Source organism: Xiphophorus hellerii, chromosome 23 (genome assembly GCF_003331165.1).
Source record: "Xiphophorus hellerii strain 12219 chromosome 23, Xiphophorus_hellerii-4.1, whole genome shotgun sequence".
NCBI classification, from domain to species: Eukaryota; Metazoa; Chordata; class Actinopteri; order Cyprinodontiformes; family Poeciliidae; genus Xiphophorus; species Xiphophorus hellerii.
In genome coordinates, this window is record NC_045694.1 from 16109198 (window position 1) to 16129670 (window position 20473).

At 38.5% G+C, this 20473-nt stretch overlaps 1 protein-coding gene across 8 annotated transcripts in view; it reads left to right on the plus strand.

Moving 5' to 3' along the window:
* jakmip1 (janus kinase and microtubule interacting protein 1) overlaps nt 1–20185 on the plus strand; it is a 40417-nt gene extending 20232 nt beyond the window's left edge. For 2 of the 8 annotated variants that reach the window (XM_032554849.1, XM_032554851.1), the window contains exons 13-24: nt 714–776; nt 1190–1288; nt 2134–2235; nt 2329–2382; nt 2470–2535; nt 2681–2749; nt 2958–3035; nt 3987–4196; nt 4881–4946; nt 5641–5717; nt 5818–6324; nt 6804–6991. In XM_032554849.1, the coding sequence (XP_032410740.1) occupies nt 714–776; nt 1190–1288; nt 2134–2235; nt 2329–2382; nt 2470–2535; nt 2681–2749; nt 2958–3035; nt 3987–4196; nt 4881–4946; nt 5641–5691 (858 nt within the window). In that variant the 3' untranslated portion in view covers nt 5692–5717; nt 5818–6324; nt 6804–6991. The other 6 variants (XM_032554845.1, XM_032554847.1, XM_032554846.1 and 3 more) reach the window with 6 other exon arrangements.
* The last annotated feature ends 288 nt before the right edge of the window (nt 20186–20473 follow it).

The following is a 20473-nucleotide window of genomic DNA, read 5'->3' on the forward strand; positions in this document are numbered from 1 at the left end:
TGCTCTTGCTGGCCCTCCTGCATGTCTGTTTGGCTGCTCTGCTGCTGGGATGGCGTTATGTTGACCAGGTGTTCCGCAGAATCTTGTGATAACACCTCCTGCATGTTCTCAGCTTTGTGACTGCACGCTCTGCTTGTGGTAAATTGACTTGAATTGGTTTTGAATTGATGAGGATCTCAGTGTCATAGTGTCCTAGTTTGCATTGTTTGTGAAACAATCATGATAGAAGAAAATGCAAAGGTTATTTTAAAAAAAGTTAGTTATTTGATATTCTATATAATGGTGCACTATAAAAACAAATAAGCATGATGTCTAAATAAAGTTCATTGTAAAAAAAACCCAAAACAAAATACTTGTTTTTCTGCATGTTGCATGTTCTAATGTGGCTTGATGCAGCTCTGTTCCTCCGATTTGCTTTTCTGCTGTATTTCATCTCAGATTGCCTTCTGTTTCTCTCTTACTGTGAACTCTTGTTGGATGTAGCTCTATTTTCTGTTTTCACAAGAGTGGGTTTTCTTCGCCTGGATCAATAAACTGGTGTTACTCATACTCTGCTCCTGTCTTTTTGTTGCATCTGCGATGGCACTGAACATAATGTTTTGGTTTTGTTGGGGATGTTTGCTGACATCTTCGTTCTTTAGTCACTGGGGACATTTTAATCCCTCTGCTGCCAAGTCCTTCCTTGCTGATGTTGTGCTTGGTTGTTATGGCAGGATTCAAAGTGGGTGGAGGAGAAGCAATACTTGATCAGGACCAACCAGGATCTGCACGAGAAGGTAGATTATGTAGTCTACAATCACTTATCTGAGCATAAGCTGTTCAGTTGATGATTCTTTTACTGAGGATTATTCTTCAGTAAATGCAGTAAATTTCAGAGTTTGAGTAGCAAAACAAACGCTATACTGCAATGTGGCCTTACTTTAGGAAGATTACCTCTGATTTTTGTAGAAATCCTTTCCTTTCCTTTCCTTTCCTTTCTAAGCATAAATAGCTTAAGACCTCACTGGATCAAAGGAACTATAATTAAGCTCTCAAAAGAAAGTAATTAAAATAGCAAAGAACTGCAAGAACTTCTTACCATCTTTAAATTTCGTTTAACTTTTAAACTGTTTATGTTTAGAAGTAAATGGTTTTATGAAAACCTTTATCCGCCTTGTTCTGTAACATTTCTGAACCTTTGTGTCTGTAGATTTGTGCACTGCAGCAGGCTGAATCTCGGCTACAGGCTGAAGTTCAGGACGCCAGGGACCAAAATGAGCTGCTTGAATTCAGGGTGCTCGAACTGGAAGTAAGAGACTGTCCCTCCATCAAACTGTCAGCAACAGGCGATAATAACAATCTCAGTTCCAGGCGCAAAACATACATACAGTGACCCATCAGACATGCATGCATAACTTTTATCAATACTGTTCCTCACTGTTCCTTATTTGTATTCTCCTGTGTTATCCTGTTTTTTGTTTTTTTTGCATGGCAGCTGTTTGCATACCCATCCAATCAACTGGATTTGTTTTTGTCCTTGTTTTATATGTGAAGATAAATATTATTTTCTAAAGAAATAAAAGATATTTAAGTTCACCATCCATTTCAAACGTTGAGTTTGTCATTTTTTATGTGCATGCTTCTATTCTTAATAAAAAATTTTAATAGGTAAAACTTGTATTTTAACTATAAAAGGATGATTGCGACACTAGAATGATTTTGTATTTTGTAAGGATTAGGCTGAGTAAGTCTGATATTTGTCTGTTGAGGTAAATATAATTGCATCACTATATTTTATTACAAATTATTTTGTTTTTGTGCAGCAGTTCTACCTGGCAGTAGGAAAGAAATGTCAGATTGCATTTTTAGTTTTCAGTTTTTAGCATGCATCCCTGTCGATTTGTTTGAGTTTACCTCCATCGTTTTGGCAGATCCTGACCAGTAGTTTCACTGTCATGTAAGTAAATCCTCATTCCCTTCCATCTCACTGCATTCTCTTTTCACATTGAATATTATCGATTTTATTCATTTAATTATGCAACACAATCAATTTATAAATCATTACTGCCAGACAGTAAGGATTTATAAATTATTACTGTATGGCAATTTTCAAAAACATATATTTAGTTTTGAGATGGTATCTGTTTTTACAAGGAGAGGGAACGCAGATCTCCTGCACTCAATCTCCACATGTCGGCATTCCCTGAGAATAGCAGCAGTGCCCTGCAGACCTACTGCCACCAGGAGGGAGTGAAGGTAACTCGCCCATCTAAAAAAGTTTTTTTGTTTTTTTTACCTTCAATCCTATCGTTAGGCAATAGTAAATTTCCACATTTTCTTTCTGTGCAGGATGTAATCATTCCCGAGTTGATGAAAAAGCTGGATATTCTGGGAGACAATGGAGTTAGTTTGATCATTATTGTATTTTTAAAGCTAGCATTAATGATCAGTCTGCATATTTCTCATAAATCTTCCTTTAAATTTTTGCAGAACCTCAGAAATGAGGAGCAGGTGGCAGTGATCCAGGCTGGCACTGTGATCTCGCTCTGTGAAAAGGTGAATCAAAGCCTCTCTGACTTGTTGCGTTTTTGGTGACACTCTGTGGACAGTTGCGGTACTGCAATTGTAACATTAACCTGCTGATAAACCTATTTTAAAAAGTATTTAAGTTTAATAATCGCCTTTGTCTTTTGATGCACAGTGGTTGAAGCAGGTAGACAGCACTGAGGCAGCACTGACTCAGAAGATGATCGACCTTGAAAACGACAAAGTATGAAACAAATTCAGACTTCTGTTGTTTTTCAACTGTTACCCATGTTATAATTCAAAGCCATAATCATTAGATTAAATTTCTAGAGTGATAAAAATTCATAAAACTAACTTACCATTAGTAATTTTTTTCATATTTATATTGACTTCCAGTATTACATTGAGGATGCTCATTATTTTGAGTACTGTATTTTGTTGTTTTGTTGCAGGAGTTGTTCAGTAAGCAGAAGGGATTCCTTGAAGAGGAGCTGGATTACAGGAAGCAAGCATTGGATCAGGCTTACATGGTACGAGTCCAGTAGGTGTACCATGCCGTTTTGGTTACACCTGCAGTAGTAATACTTTTATTAGTAAATTAAATTAAAAACTTGGATAATTTGATGAAAGCTGTGTGAAGAGCGTCATTGCGCTATAAACTGGTTAAAACATGTAAGGGCACAACATTGTCATTTCAGCATGTAACATAAACACTGAGGAGCCCATTAATTGTCATGAATGCAACATGTTTCATAGAAATAACATTTCTCACATTGTGTTGGGATACTGCATCTTTTACAACATAAGTCCCAAATTCTGTGATTGGTCTAGGACACTCAGTTGGTTGGGGTAATTACATGCTTCTGGCCTGATCTGATTTTTCTCTTAGATGAAGGCCTTTTACCCACTTAATCCCTGTCCATCATCTAAGCTGCATATGTTTTATTACTATTATTGTTTTAAGGTATTTTATTGTTAAGTGTTTCTCAACCAGAGGTTAATTAATTCAAGAGAAAATGAATTTATTAACACAGAGAAGCTAAACCCATGTTCTCTTTTAATTTACTTACACATTTATTTAAGAGAAGTGAAGACTTCAGTCAATCTCCATGTTCTAACCATTTTATTTATTCACTTTTTTATTTTAAGGTTTTATTTGATGTTTTTTCCTTTGTTTTATTGTATTACTGTAAACTGGGACTGTCCTAGTGAAGAATGAGTATGTAAACAGTTAATGTTAATAAAAGGATTGCTTCATAAGTGTTCAAATCTAAACAGGAAGCACTATTAGCTGGAACGGTGTTCCCTATATCTAACATGGTCACAGTGCTGTGTGTATGTGCGTGTGTGTTTCTGTGCAATCTGGGTTTCCGTTTGTCTGTGCCTGCCATGTGCATGCCTGTTTGTTTCTGTGCATGTGCATGTGCACCCCTGCCGGTATGTGTGTTTTTGTACCTGTGTGGACGTGGCTGGTTGTGCAGAGGATCGAGGAGCTGGAGGCCACGCTGTATAGCGCTCTGCAGCAGGAGCAGCCGGCATGCCAGGCGGTGGCCGAGTCGCTGACAGACAGGCAGAGGGAGGAGCTGAGGCTAGCTGTGGACAAGTTGCGCCGTCAGATTCTCCGGCAGAGCCGGCAGTATGACAGTCAGATCTTACAGGAGCGCATGGAGCTCCTTCAGCAGGCCCAGCAGGTAAGGCTCAAACCAAACCCGGTCAGGTTGTCGAGTCCTGCCTGTCCTCAGTCTGATCCCTGATAACTGTCTGAAACCTCTGATGCCACCAGAGCTCTGGTGCTTTGAAAAAGATGCAGTATCCCTCTGTGTTCTTCCTGTAACTCTGTCTGAAATGGAAGAGCAAAAGATGAGACAGACTCAAGTTATTAATGTGTGACTGTGTGTGTTTCATTGTGAATTTAATAGCCTCACTCCTAGTAGTATTCTCCCACTAAAGCAGCACCTTTTTAGATTTACTCACTTTTGTGTTTGTTTTTGTGCACCTGTTATTCATTAATCACATCAACACCTTAGAGGTCATTCAAACCTGTTGTACTTAGACTCATTACCATGACAAAATCTAACAAAGGAACACTTTGAGCACTAATACATCATAAATGTATAATACTAACTCACTCTTAATGTCTAAACAAATAGGTCTGAAGCATATAGATACCCATTAAGTATAGATTCTACTGCCTGGGACAAAGAAAAGTGCATCACCTTCACTATTCCGTCTACTGTGTAAATGTTGTAGATGCTCATTTTTATCCAGCACCTTTAAAATAAAGAATAATAATTAGATGTTATGATTTTAAATGGATTCATGTTAATATTTTAAGATATTTTGACCAGCTAACTGCTTTTGTCTTTGTGTTGCAGAGAATTAGAGAGTTGGAGGACAGGATTGACTTGCAAAAGAGACAAATAAAGGAAATAGAAGAAAAGGTACAAGTTCAGATTTTTTGAGGATACTTTCTGCCATGGCTGGTGAAGCAAGTGTGTTAAACAATTTTGCAGTTTTTACTGTGGTTTTCTCAGGTCCTTATACCCCTATTATGGTTTAACATTTTGATGAGGCACAGCCACACATTTTAATATTTTAACCCGTTAGCTCAAAATGATTATATGTAATAATGTAGTTCTGGCTGTAATTTTAGGGCCACTGACCTGCTGAAAAAGAAATCTTCACCAAAGTCTCAAGTCTTTGCCTCTCATATTTAAGGATGCATTTAATTTGATCCAAATTTCGATTGACTTTCTTGTCCATTAATGGTGTTTTGGGGTAATGCACAGTGTTAGTTTTCTGCACATGTAAGATTTTGCATGTAAGCCACCATAAAAATGCACCACACACAATTTTATTTTATTTTTTTTAATTTAAAACAAATTTTTAAAAATATGTCTAAATTCCTTTCCACTTTCCAAATGCGTACCACTGTGTGTTAGTAAAGTACACAAAATCCAAGGAAATGACATTAAAGTTTGTGGTTGTAACAGATTAAATCTAAAATTATGTTCAAATTGTGTAAAGATTTTTCTCAGGCACTGAAGCTACTGTGCTGATGTTGTGCCTATTTGACATCTTTTGTTCTTCTCTCTCCTTTTTGTCATCTTCCAAAAAACCTAAATCCCCCTTCAGTTTTTGTTCCTTTTCTTATTTTTCTCTTTGGCATTTATTCTTTGGCCTTAATGGAGGTGACCATGGACACCCATGAGGTAAAGACTCTGACCAGAATTTACTACATTCTAGTTCTTAAAACATAGGAATGATGGTTAGAAAAGTAATTGTAAAACTTTCCTGTTTTTGTTTTTGTAGATATTGACTTGCTGTGGAGCAAAGCAAGGAATCAAAACTTAATTCTTTTTTATGTTTTGTTGACAGTTACAAACTTATGGCCTTTTTGATAATTGTGCACTTTGCAGAAGACCCCCTACTTGGAATGCAAGCAGATTTGAAATTTTTATAACCGTATATACTTGAGAGAGAAAAGTGACATAGTTTATTATTACAATTTTGCAATTGTCTTTGAACTTGAAGCATTGGACTTCTTTGTGGGAATAAAAACTGATCTATTGTGAGATCTGAACATTTTACTGAAGTGGAGAAAGAATGCCCCAGTGGAAAAGAAAAGCTGTGGGGAGGAGAAGTGAAAGTTCAGGGCTGAATGTGGGGGGTGAACAGGCTGAGTGCCAAATGGACGCGAAGGATTCTTGTAATGAGTCTGTGGAGTTTCTATGGAAACAGGAGTACAACTAAGTCCACATATCAGACATTGAACTTACTGGAAGGGGAAGACTTTAAGAGGTGGAAAAGCACAATCAGGTTTGTATAAAAGTTTATTTGGGTTTTCTTCTCAAGTCTTTAGATAACTCAAGCAAAGATTTGTTAAATCTGTCTACTGACTTTAATGTACAAACTAGTTAACTATTTGCCAGACTCACTGGGTTGCTTTGCAGTCCTAAAGCACAGGATCAAATTTTTTTATGTTTGCATCAGGTGAGGTAATGACACTATAGTGATGATTAAATGGGCTTAAGGGAATTCTGCTAACATGCGCCACTGTCCTAAAGATTCACGGATGTGCCCTGCACAGTGATAAAGTAGGAGCTTTTGTAAGCAGAATGATGATTAGGAGACGGGGTAACCTGAGCGATACCTCTGCCCAACAACTTGCCAGCAAGCTGCTGACATGTTGAATAATAGATGAAGATATTTTAAGTATATCAGTTTTTGTGTCAGAAATAAAAATTTCATTAATATAACAGGAAACCTCACTGACTTTGCCACTCTACGCTTCTCAGCCCATGTGTCGCAAGTAAGCTTTGCTCAGAAGACAGAGCCTGATCTACAGAGGATCACATGACCTCATCGGACAGAGCGGGTTCTAGAAGCAGCTGGGTCACTAGGAACTGACACGGACCTGCAGGTTCTGTATAACGACGGGGGAGGACTTGAAGCACAAAGCCAGTTCAGTCATCCTGAGGAACAGGTGAGAACTCGGAGGAGATGGGATCCAGTAACACACCTGCTGCTATATGCTCACTTTTGACTGAGGAGGTATCAGGTATCACACACACAACTGCCTGCACCCTGTCATGTAAACACAATGTGTTCAGGAGATTTTACCCATATCTCAGATTTTTTAATTTAGGAAAGTCTTTAAAATTTTGCTTTGAAAATTTGACTGAAAGGTGTGAATATGACATCATGTAAACGGCTGTTTTTAATCACACTGTTGGCATCAGAGAGCTGCAGAACTCCAAGAGGAGCCTGCTGCCACGGCTTTGTCAGCTAGCGACTGCTTCTGAGCTCTCAGCATGCAGCTCTCTCACAAACTGGACCAGACACTCCACATGCTCAGACAGGAAGTCAGGACGATGGTGAGTGCTCTAGAAAATAATATCTTAACTCTTTATGACTTTTTTGAAAATGTTGCTTTATAACTGTAATTCACTGCAGTAAGGAGTTGAAATGTTTGACAAAATTTCATTACATAGATCCAACAATGCAACATACTGCAGTCATGACTGGAAATTTTATTTGAAAGTACACACCTTAGGAATACTTAGTGTCATTTTTGTGGTTTGAGTAAACTTCATGTTTTTGTTTTTTTTTCAATTATCTTTTGCATATTTAATCTTTCACTTCTTTTGAAGATCAAGTTCAAGCATTGGCGGTGAAATATGTTTTTGGTAGATTGCAACCTAATTTATTTATTTGTATACAAACCACATTTTACTCTCAGAACTCTTTAATATCAAAGGAAACTGAAAAACCAAAGAGGAGGTCAGTTAACTAGAAAAGGTTGTTAAATCAGTTTCAGTAACTTTGATGTTAATAAGACTATGAACTGTTGGACTAGAGGGGATAAGATACAAAAACCTCCTTTACAGGATTGGTTTTATTGATGGCGGCCACAGACAATTTTCCCTCTTTATTTTTTCTGTCTGTTTTTCTGCTAGTTTCACATTTGGTATGGGTCAGTGTTGCTACTAGGATAGGTTGAATAGGATTGCACATCAGTACATCTCTGCTTGGAAAGGTTTGCCATGTTACCCCAGTACCACATCTCAAGAACACAGATATAATTTCAGGAGACATTTAGAAAGCTGCAGATGGCCTTAACTTGTCAACATGACCGATGTCTTCTCCTTTTTACCAGAAGGAACGGAATGAGTTGTACCAGAGCACTACAAAATGGCCTCCACCTAGTGTGAAAGTCCCAGACCAAACAATCAGCAAGAGATGTTTTGAGGCCTAAAAGCCCATTGTCCTGTGGTTGGTCCTGTGCTCACTGCCTGGCAACATGAAGCATGAACATAAACAGTTTTCTCATTTACCATTGAACATCAGCATTGTGAGGTTTGCCACTGCATAGGCAACGGCATCCTGGGTTCCTCTACGTTTATGTTGATGCCCAACCTCATTTGATGAGAGTAAGCAGTCATTTCCTGGAATACGGAGTGATATTACTCATCCTGAACCCAAATCCAATAAAACATGTCTTGTATATCAAGTCCAGTCCATCCAATGCTGCCAGTTCACAACTTGCACTGTCCATGAGCTCAGCAACCAGGTCCAGATCAGGGGAAGAGAACCAGAACACTGTCTTTTGATTGATTTTTTTTTTCTTTTCTTTCTTTTTGAGCAATGTGTTTTTATGATAGATGTTCCATTAGAGCTGGTGTATCTTAGGTAAATCTGAAATTCTCCAACATTAAATGCAGAGAAATGAAAACACATTGGACATTCATGTGAGCTGTTCAGTCTTCAAATGTTCTTTGTTTTGCGGCTGTTCAGAGTGAAACTGTGTCAGGGTAATGTTATCAGCACAGATACTGCAAGTTCATGTCATCATATAGGGATTTATGTTGCCATGTTGCACCTATAAATGCACATGGAGTCTAGATCCAATTAGTACTAAAATATTTTTGAAACAATTTACACAAACATTTTTAAAAACATGGCAATGGAAAGAATGCTATCATGAGCATATGCATATTACAAAAATATTTTGAGTATAAACAATTGCTGAGCATTTCAGTGAAAACAGATTACAAACATGAAAAATGTAATAACATTTGCTTGTGATGAATCGCAAAGTAACGTCTGAAAGCCGCAACTTGCAAAAAGTTAATCTTTCACTAAATATGTGAAGATGAACTTTACTTTGATATTTTGTTCTTACTCTCTCTGTTCCTAATCAGAGTCAAGAAAAGGAGCGAGAGGAGCATGTTTGGAGGGAGAGGCTGCATCGCTGCCAGAGGCAGCTGAAGGCCAAAGACGAGGAGATGAGTCGTCAGGCCCAGTATTTTGAGAGCTTTAAAATCAAGCTCCAGCAGAAGCTCAACCTGGCCCGAGACAGAGAGCAGAGTCTGCAGAATCGCATCTACAGTTTAGAAAAGCAGTTACTGGATGTGACTGTTAGCTGTGCTACAGGAATGGCAACAATCACAGCTGTCAGAATTACAGCTGGGACTGTAAAACTCATGAATGAACTAGACAAGTTACCATCTATGAGAGGAGAGGGGGAAGGAGAGGAGGAAAACAAGGAAGAGAGGAAGAAACAGTGGCAGCCAAATGTGGGACCGTTGAGTAAAGAAAGGACAAAGGTTGATGAGAGTAAGACAGACTCAGTCATAGAGGGAGGACAAGACAAGGAAACAAAACATACTTCAAAAGAGGCCAGACTGCAAAGCTTCATTATCAGCCTGCAGGAGGATCTCAAGGTACTGCTGGAGAGAGAAGAGGAAGGGATGACTGAGCGGAGGAAACTGTTGGAGGAACTGCAGGAGGCCCAGGAGAACAGACACTTCCTGGGCTGCACAGTGGAGGAGATGAAGGCAGAGCTGCATCAATTAAGACAGGCAGAGAACTCCATGATGGAGGAGGGGGAAGACCTGAGAAAGGAGAACCAGAGTCTCCAGGAGATTCTCAGGGATGCAGGTAATTCCACACCTCCGCTGTCATCTCTAAAACCTGAGGCAACGTGTACCATTCCTGTAGTGAACTTGCCACGCTGCTGTCCGGATACACCAGTCAGCCCTCTGTCACTGGGAAGGGCACTTGGACAATCTTCAACAGGAAGCCTAGTAGGAGAGGTGCGTAAGCAGGAACTAACTTTTTCATCACACTTCATGTGATTATTTTGTTGAGATCAAAATTTTGTTTATAATCAAACTGAGAAAATGTAGACGGTAAGAGACAAAAAAGTGCTCATAATAATCTAAAAACTGCTTCAAATGAGCACGACCTCTAATGTAATGTACCGAGGAACCCCAAATATTAGTGAGCTTTTTAGGTTAAAATGAGTGACAGGAGAGCATAAAACTTTCCACAAGTCAATGAGCTACCTGGTGATGGACAGCTGCAGTCTTCCTATAGAAAATAATGCTCTGTCTCATTAAAATAACTAGCTGCTCATTCTATAAATGTAAAAAAAAAAAAAAAATCTAATTAAGCCAAAGTATATATTTAGAGATAAAACAGGTTAGTTTTGCTTAACTGTGCATGTTTCAGAAGGTTGTAAATCAGTATGTTTCTGATCTAAACTTAGAAAATCATCTAGCAAAACCTATTCAACTGGTTCACTTGAAAAAAAATCACATTAGTGTTGACCACATATATTTTATTGTCATATTTTTTCCTAAAAAAAAAAATCTTACAAGAAATGTGCTTCAGATAATTCTGAAAACAGGAAAAAATTTATCGACTGCAAGATTATATACAAGATTATATTTTTGTATGCATCAAAGCATCTGTTCTAAACTATCCATAAGACTACTTTCTCTTATTTAATGTATTTATAGAGGTTAATTGTAGGTTTTTCCTCACTTGTTGTATGGGGGCGGAGGAATAAAAAGTTTTTTAGTGTTGGAGTCATTCAGGGTAAAAATGGCCTGTTAAATGGAACATCTCTTGTGACTTATACATAGATATTACATTGACTGAATTTTATACATTACAGTATTTTATGAATATACATTGGTCAATATTTTGCAGTTGGTAACTGGCTCAGAAGTGTTGTGCATGCATAAATCATTTAAAGAGTATCCTAAGTGTTAGCATTCATTTAACATTTGTTACTTTTTATAATTTGTAGGCGCAGTCACATGCAGTTCCTGTGTCACATCTGTCTGCAGTTCAACGCATTGACCATCAGGGCGCAGCAGAGCACACACGAAACAACCCAAATGATCATTTCCCACCATCTACGAGAACCACAAAACTAAATCCTCCCAATGATTTTCCCCAAATTGGTTCCAAACCCACCCCAGGTTTCCAGTCCCTTTTCTTTTCCACTGAGTTCATAACTGAACCTAAACTGGGAAATGTGGAGGAAGTTCCCAGTGCAGAATCCGATGCCCTGAGTGCAGCTTTACACAGCTTGGGGTTTGGTGACAATTCGAAAGCTCTTAAAGAAGAACGTGACCACCTGGAGGATGAACTTGAGCACATAAAAGCAGAGCTGCAGGCGATGACTCAGGAGAATGCTGAAATAAAGCTACAACTCAGGAGAGAGACTGAAAAACAACAGAGTGCAAAAGCTCAGTTGTCATCAGAAGAAATGGTATTTCATGTTTTTTTTTTCTAAAATGTTTTCAAGACAAATTGTCACTTCCATTATATTTGTATTTACATTGTATCTTTTTATTGTTATGCTTTATAGATCATCACACCTGCCACCTGTGATGTAGATCATCCTCTTCCATTAAATTCTGCTGGAGATGATGCAGTTCTTGACCTTGCACAAAGTGAGCTCATCCTAGCCCTGAATCAGGAAAACCGGGCGTTGGCAGAAAGGATCCAAGAGCTGCAGGCTCACATTGAACTCAGAGAAGAGGAGATGAAAACGGAGCAAACACACCTCAGGGAGTGTATTTGTCGGCTGGAGGAGGATGTTGTCAGGTTGGAGCAGGAGAACCAAGAACAAGTCAGTTTGATCTCAGAACTCACCAGGAAGACTGAGGATGATCTGAATACCATTATGGAGCTTCGGCAAAAATTTGAAGAGAGCAAAGAGAAACCACAGGGTAACCAGCACTGCAGATCTCTGGGGCAAAATGAACACCACACTGAAATACCGGGATGCCTCCAACAGAAAAAACAAAAAGAATGTGTGGACAGTCTAGTAGAAAATATGCTTAAAGAAGATAAAGAAACACAGTTGAGTTTCAGTCAAGAAACTGTCAGTTTGACCACAGCCTCCTTGTCTGGCTGTCAGCAAAACATTCAGCGTGACTCATTACAAAACCACTCTCAGAACAGCCTGCATGTTAGTTCTTTGACAGATGAAGTAGCCCAGCTCAGCAACTCAATCCAGAGCCTCAAAACAGAACAAAAAGAGCTGACAGCCAACATCAGTTCTCTACGAGAAGAGCAGAAAGAAGTCGCTCTGTCACTCCAAAGACAAACGGAAGAAAAACAGCAGCTAACTCGCTCAGTATGGGCGCTGAAGGAGCAGAAAGATTGCATCTTTCAGTCTCTACATGGACTTAAACAAGAGAAAGAGAAGCTGAGCAGGGTTGTCTGCAGTCTGAAGGATGAAAAAGATCAGTACACGAGGTCCAACAGTGGCCTTAAAGAAGAGAAAGAGGAACTAAATCTGTTGTTGTCTGCTCTTCAAAGAGATAAAGATGTGATAAAAGAATCTATTTTGAGTGGTGAAGAAGAGAGGGATCGGATCATGAAGTCCCTGCAGAGTTTACAGACAGAAAGCGAGCAGCTAAGCCAAACTGTTCTTCATTTAAATGAACAGCGAGACAAAATAACAGAGTCCCTTAAAAGTCTCACAGAACAGAGAGACCAGAAGGAACTAACTCGCACTTTAAAAGAGGAGCGTGACCAGCTAATAACGTCTGTCAGCAGTTTGAAAGAAGAAAAGGAAAAAGTCGAGCAATCAGTCATCTGTTTAAAGGACGAGCAAAGAAACATAAAGCAAATAATCCTGAGTTTACAAGAGGACAGGTGCAACCTTCAAATGCAAGCTGAGAAGACCAATCATGAATTAAATCTAAGAAATGATTATATGACAAAGAGGACAGAGAAAGGAGATGATGCTCCAGGATGTGAGACCAGTAACAACAGAGGAAAGTCTATGAAGGTACTTAAAGTAATTTCATTGACATATTGATTAAATTCAAGTCTTATGTTTTAAGTTTATATCCTAATAGTGCTGCAATACACCATACCATGTTTAACTCAATATGATTTTTTTTATGAATGACAGAATGTTAGTGACCTGATGAGGGAGATTGAAGCTTTGGGAGATGAATTAAAGAAGTCAAGAGAAGAAGTGGGAAAGAATCACGCAGAGGTGAGTACAAGCAACTATGAATATATAACACTTGTACGTACATGATCTTTATGGTCTTTCTTGTAAATGAAGATAAGGAAGCTGCATACTGAGCTGTCCCAGTCAGAAGCCAGGTGTGAAACAGTAGAAAAAAAGTCAGCTGATCAGATCATGAGACTGACAGAATCAGCCAGTCAGAGGGAAGACATCATGAAGGAAAATGAGACCCTTACACTGCAGGTACTTCATTAAATATATCTTAACCTCCGTTCATTAATATGTTGCTGTGATGTTAATAAAATTATTTCACATCTTTTGTGTAAATGGGGTTCTACATTAAGAATCACTGATAAAACCTCACGTAGAAAACACCAGCTTTTTGGTGACTGTCCCAAATGACAAGGAAATAACTCCTAATTACATATACCCTCAATTATGAAACTTTTTATACAATTATTTAAAAAAAAAACTCTTGTTCATCTTCATATAGTTAATCCTATTCTGGATGTTTTATGCATAGTTTTGTGGTTAACATTGCGTAGTTGCTTTGCTGCTATTTAGTAAAATCCAGAAATCTTCTTAGGTATTCAGATTTTCCAAGAATGTTTCCTGAGCTAAGAGTTTTTACTGGACTTGATGTATTTCAAAGAATTCATGATGCTTTTTCTACTTCGTCTAAAAGTTAAACTCAACGACAAAAAAAAAGAAACCTTCTCTGTGCTTCTCTTACTTTTCTTAGACTTCTAAGAAGACTAAAACCCTAACACCTGCTTTGATCAAAAATTCTCTTTGATGCCCAAAATTAATCAGTTTATGGTATTTTTTAAAAGAAGCCACCAATTCATTACACCAGGCATACAATGATCCAATTAACTGAACACCCCCCCTGTAATATCACTGAACCTGGTAAAATATCTCTACAAGCCACTTATTTATCTCTCTTATCTTGTGCTTTTGCAGACTCTTCTATCTTTATTTCAAAGGTTATATTTCTGCTATTGTATATAAAACAAATAACTCTTTTTCTACTAGAAACCTTTGTTCCTGTTTTCAAAGGCTACGGCATCACAAGATTCAAACCTAACTGTTTTGTGGAGATAAAAGTCAGATTTCCATGTAGTTTGGCAGCTTTTTGTTGTTGTTAGACAGTTTCTGCTCGTTCTTTGTAAACGAAGCATATATGCGTTGGGTCTGACTAGTGGCTGTGGCTCGTGCAGGTGAAGGAGCTGCAGGATAAACTGATGGTCCTGCTCAGAGAGAAGACTGATGCTTCGTCTCTGAAGGCACAAACAGACGAGCACCATCACATCCTTTCTGCTCAGCTCAAAGCTAAGGCACGGCTTGTTTATTTTTCTTTATGACTCGGTATTAACCATCGAGGACATTCATTTAAGTAACAACCATGCGGCAATGACTTAAGGCTGATAAATGGATGTTTTACAGACGTATAACAAGGTGATGGTGACATTTCCCATTTAATCAGCATCATTGTTCTTCTGCTGTTTAAAGTAGCCTCATTAATTTGTACTTGATGTGAAATATGTGTGTAACCTTCCACAGACCGTGGCTCTGGAGGAGCTAAACTCAGAGTACATCGCTCTGAAACGAGGACGGGGCAGGAGGGACGATCAGACCGCTGCGCTCGTCTCCCTCAGAGCACGCTACAATGACATCAGAGCCAAGGTGGGTAACCAGTCAGCAACTTTTCTGATGTTCTGCCTTCATTTTATTTTTTGAGTATTAAATGTGTGTGATTTTATTTGCAGTATGATGCACTTCTTAAAAGAAAAAGCCAAACTGATCTGGATGTAGCTCCCTTAAAGGTGAGGAAACAAAATAAATTTTCACCTGAATTGTTGTTTTAAATTGCTTTTGCTGCTGAACAGCTCCCTGTGGATGATTTTTGCTTACAAACATTTTTTTTCCAATAATAGGCCAAGCTGTCTTGCCTGGTGGTGAAGTGTCAGGAGAGAAACATCTTGTTAGCTGAGATGATGAAGTCCATGCACAGAGACGGCAGTCTGGAGCCCAGGCTGACGCAGCAGGCCGAGCATCTGCTCAGTGATGCTGCTTTGCAGGATTACGCTGCTGCATTCTCACCAGAAAGCAAAATTCAACGCAGAGAGCACTATAGTGATTTTACACAACATTTTTTTTCAGCATTTCAAGGCTGCAACAAGGGAATCCTTCCTGATCCAACCTGCCCAGTTGTATCAAACTGTTTGATTACGCATCAAAATAAAGTCTCAGCTGAATCTGGAGTTCAGTGTGGTGAGAGTGAAAAACACTCTTTGATATTTGCCAGAGAGACTTCGGCAAACTGCTGGAAAGTTCCACCTGCAGCAGCAGAAACACTAAAGGAAACCCCCCCTGGGTCAGTGTCTCCTTCAAGTACTACGGTGTCCCCTGTCGTCCCATTAAAGGAGATCTTCTCCACAAACAGCCCCCAGGTGAGGAAACATAAACACTTTTAAAACATGTGTTGTAAAGCAACCCATCGCTGTAGTTTACAAATAATGATGCATAATATAGCTAAGCTATAACAATGGTTTTGTTTTTCCACAGCAGCTGGTTAAATAAACAAAGTGAAAAAAATGGATTGATAATTTTGATTACAGATATTTGTTTCAAAGAATCGAAGATTAATCCAAACACTAAAAAAGCAGCTATATTATACGTTTAACTTGAAGGATACCAGAAAATAGCTCTGATACATTTTGTTCAATTTGTAGGATGCTCAAGTTATACTTAAATTTTGTTTTACTGCACCTAAACAGTTAAAACCAGTCATTGCTAGATTTAAAGCACCAGATCATCTAGATTTAAAGCACCAGATCATACATTCTCATTACATGCCTGTAATGAGAATGTATGATCAGAAAATACATACATTCTCATTACATGGCTGTAATGAAAAATACAGAAAATACATACATTCTCATTACATGGCTGTAATGAGAATGTATGTATTTTCTGTTTGTAAGTTGTGTTCTCGTTTATAAATAACAAACAGTAAATCTTTATTAACCCTTGCTCAGCTCTCTCCTGTCACCGCATCACTCGAAGCAACCAGCCGACCAGAGAAAATCGACTTCCTTGATTTGGAGGTGAAAGACAAGCACTCCTCAGATACATCCGAGGTGGGCATACACTTGCATGGTCCTCCTTCGGCAGTCCTCAAGCACACGAGTCAGTCCCAGCAGGAGACTCAGCAGTCCTGAGAAGATTCTCAACCTGCAAGAAGAACTGCAGAAGACACTGATGGACAGCTTTCAGGTAACCTGAGGCGTAAATGTTTAACAGGATTACGGACTTTTAAGAAATCCTTTAAGTATTCAAAAAGATATTTTAACCCAAATTAAAGTAAGATGTTAAGATGGTTCATGTTTCTGGGTGTCTTCTTTTAAAGGCACCAGAGAACAGAGGACGAGGAAAGCATCCTCAGAGAAATCTCTCACCTTCAGCACCTGCAGACCTAAACTCACCCAAACCAACAAGACATTTTCCTTTCAGTGATAAATGTACTGAGTCTCTGCCAGTCTCACAATTTTGTTTCCACACTAAACACACCCAAGACGTAGCTACTAATTATGACGCTTCTAAGAAATCACCAACACTTTTTAATGCAGTCACATCTCGGTCTACTAATGCCAAATTAAGTCCAAGCATGTTCACATCCTGCCACCTTAAAGCAGACGGATCTAAAAGACAAGAACTTTTAATATGTCCTGATTCTTTTCTCAAGTCTCCGACTCACAGAAAAGACAGCTCCATCTCTAGTGATGACACCAAGTTATTCACACACACAAAGCAGATAGAAAAGAAATTCAACCCCATGCTTGATTTATCTATCATTACACAAACAGATCCACTCAATACATCCTGCAGTCAGTCTACTCGTTTCTCTCCTGAGAAATCCCACAAGGCTGCTCCACATTCCACTGCTGCATTGGAAAATGCTTCAAGACCCAGACCAGGTAAGGTGAAAACTCAAGATGTCTGGACTTTCTTTTTCTGTGAAAAAAAATTATGGTCAGTGAGTGCTGTCTGAAAAGCTGAATCTTCTCTGATTTATCACTTCCAGAAACTTTTTTCATATTACATTTGCTGTGTTTTGATTCAAATTTTCATGATTTTTGAGACAGATATAAACACATATGATGCATTCAAGTGCAAATAGGCTATTTTTTTTATTACTTTCCAGCAATAAAAAATCTTGAATACTCTTACACAACTTCAGCTACTCATAAGTTTCAAGGTGAGACACAAAAATTCAAAATGAGGACCTGAGCAACTATTATAGTGTTGAGAAAGATGGTGCACTACATTACGGCACCATATTGGTTTTTCTTCTCCTATTTTTGTGATATTAGATTCCCTGCAAATATGTCCTTTTCTCTGTGCCTGTCTTTTAAATTAATGAAAACGTTGCAGCACACTCCAGTGCACATTCTTGTTTAGTGTTCCCCATTTCGCTGCCTGCACTACACTCTGCTGTATACGATTATTACGTTTTAATGTATCATTTGGGCCTATTAGCGCTCTCTGAATGTACTGTGTTGTTTTGTTTGTTGTGGTTAGAATTTGAAATATGAAAACGGCTCGTCCTTCTATACTGAAAAAAGTAAAGAAAACTGAGTGTAAATGGCTAAAATTTTGTCGAACTTTCTTTAGAAGCGCCAGCGGAGGTTCGCTCTGTTGAGGTTATTAAAACAGTGGGACAGAGCAGCCTTTTGATTGGCTGGGAGAGGCCTCCTCTTGACGAGCTCGGCTGCAGCAATGACACTTTTGTGTATGGCTACAGGGTGGGTAGAAAAAATATGCTCTTTAGATTTGCATATGTTCTTTTCATTTTCAACCTTGGGATGTTTACCACGTCTCTTGAACAAATACAGCATTTCATTTTCATCCCTCAGGTGTTTGTCAACAAGGAATTCCATAAATCTGTCCTGAGCTCAGCGTGTACCAAGGTACAAGCCCTCTTAACACTTTACAGATGAAACATGCTGAATTTTATTTACCTAAAACAAGTACTCATATATAGTATGCATTTTTTTTATTTTAGTGTATTCTGGAGAACATCAACTTGAGTGAACCTGTCCACATTGGTGTTCAGACTCTGGCCTCTAATGGACTCCACTCTGACAGCGTCTACACCCTTTATTTCAGCTCAAACAAAGAATAGTAACCCTCATTCTAACCTCTCAATGGGACAGAACAGCAGGTTAGATTTGTGATTTTGTTTTGTTAACCATCTCAAATGTGTTTTCGATCTTTGTGTATCAGTTGAAATGCAGCAAATTCTTTATAGAGGCTTTCAGTGCACAGCTAGTTTGTTTCTGCATATTTTATTTACTACGCAATGTGTAGCTGAAAACTAACACTTAACACCCTGTGAACACACCGTCCCACAGAGAAACATGAGCCTCCATTACTGGTACCAGCTAAACAGTAATATGTACTTGGCTAGGGTTAAGCCGCATCAAGGTTAAAACACACACACTTCTGGGTCAAACTGAGCCAAATAGGCATTGATGGAAAAGACCCAATGGTGGTGGCAGCTTGATGCAGGCCACACTTTTCAGACTTTTATCTGTGAAGAATAAAAAAAGACGCTTTCTGTTTCCATGATGATCTGAACTCTGTTGATCTGTCACATAAATCCCAATAAAATTATTAAAATGGGTGTGGATATTTTTAAAAAATACTGTAAGTCTTGTCTGAGTAGATGTAATTATTTTTTGTTTGTTTTCTCTGTAAGAGTAAAAGCAGTCACTTTAAAGTTTTAAACCAACTTTAACCATCTTTTGTCCTGTTTGTCCTGTTTCCACGTGTGTGTTTGCCCTTCAGTTCACAGCCATCTACAGCTTCAGCCCTCTGCGGGAGCATCCAGCCCTCGACCTTAGTTAAGTTAACTCTGCTGGAACAACGGCACTGTTGGGAGAATCCAGCCAACCCATCAGAGGAAAGACATCCAACACTGTTTTTACCTGCCAGTAAGCATTTGGCAACCTGAGGCCAAAGGCTAAACCTCAAAGCAGTTACATGAAGATGTCAAAGGAAGTTCTGTGAGCTTTCTGCCACTGCAATCAAAGGTAATTTCCTGTAAAAAATAAAAATAAAACCTGCGCCTTTCATGTTGGAGTAAGACCTGCAGAACCTTTTAGAAAAGGTGTTGTGACAACATGAAAGTCAGCAGTGACTGCCAACAAAACGTGTTCTAAAAACCAACCAAGTGTGTCAAGGTAAAAATGCATTATTGACTTTGTTCATGGATATGTTGGAGTGATGTCTGCATCCTTTATGCTGTGTGGACCTTATGCTTCATTCAAGAGCTCCGCTGATGCCTCTGGACTCTGAAGCTAAACATCCAGCTAAAGGGACATTAAAGACCTGTGGACTGAAAACACATCAGATGTGATGATCATACTACTTTATTTTTATACATGAAGCCAAATATATTTCAATGACTATTCACTCCAAAGACTTGTTTACTTTTTGGAGTGAACAAGACTACCGGATATATAAAAATATAAACATTTGCACACAGGGAATTACTTAGATCTTTAAAAAGAAAGTTTAAAAATGAGAAAATCACTGATATTTTTTGTAGAGAATATTATCAAAACATATGCCAGTATACTGTACCTCACACTGTATGTCTTTATGTATAGATGGCACTTCAAACTTAATGTTTGCACTCAGAGTTTTGTTCCTTTTTTAAATAAATGTTCACAACACAGTATATTGTTTTGCTACAGGCTATAAGTGTGTGTGTGTGAAATGAACTTGGTGCGGCGAAGGTATTTTTCTATTAGTTACTGATGTTCAGTTCCCACAGATTCATTCTTACTGTACCAAGAATAAACATTTATAAGATGGTAACTATCGGGGTGTTTGTGTCCCTGTTTATGTACCACAAAAGCTACTATTCATAAATAAAAACATAATTATTGAAGTAAAAATATTTCTCAGTTTTTCAAACAATAGAGCTTTTTTTTAGCTTCATCATAGTGAGAGTAAGCATACATTCCCTTTTTCTCTCTAACTTTGAAATTCTTAATGCTGTTCAATATGAAAACCGCTCCTAATAAACACTAGATGGCAGTCACGAGGCGCTTACTTGTAAGGTTATGTCAAATCTGACGGGTATTATTAACAGGAGATTTATTTCAA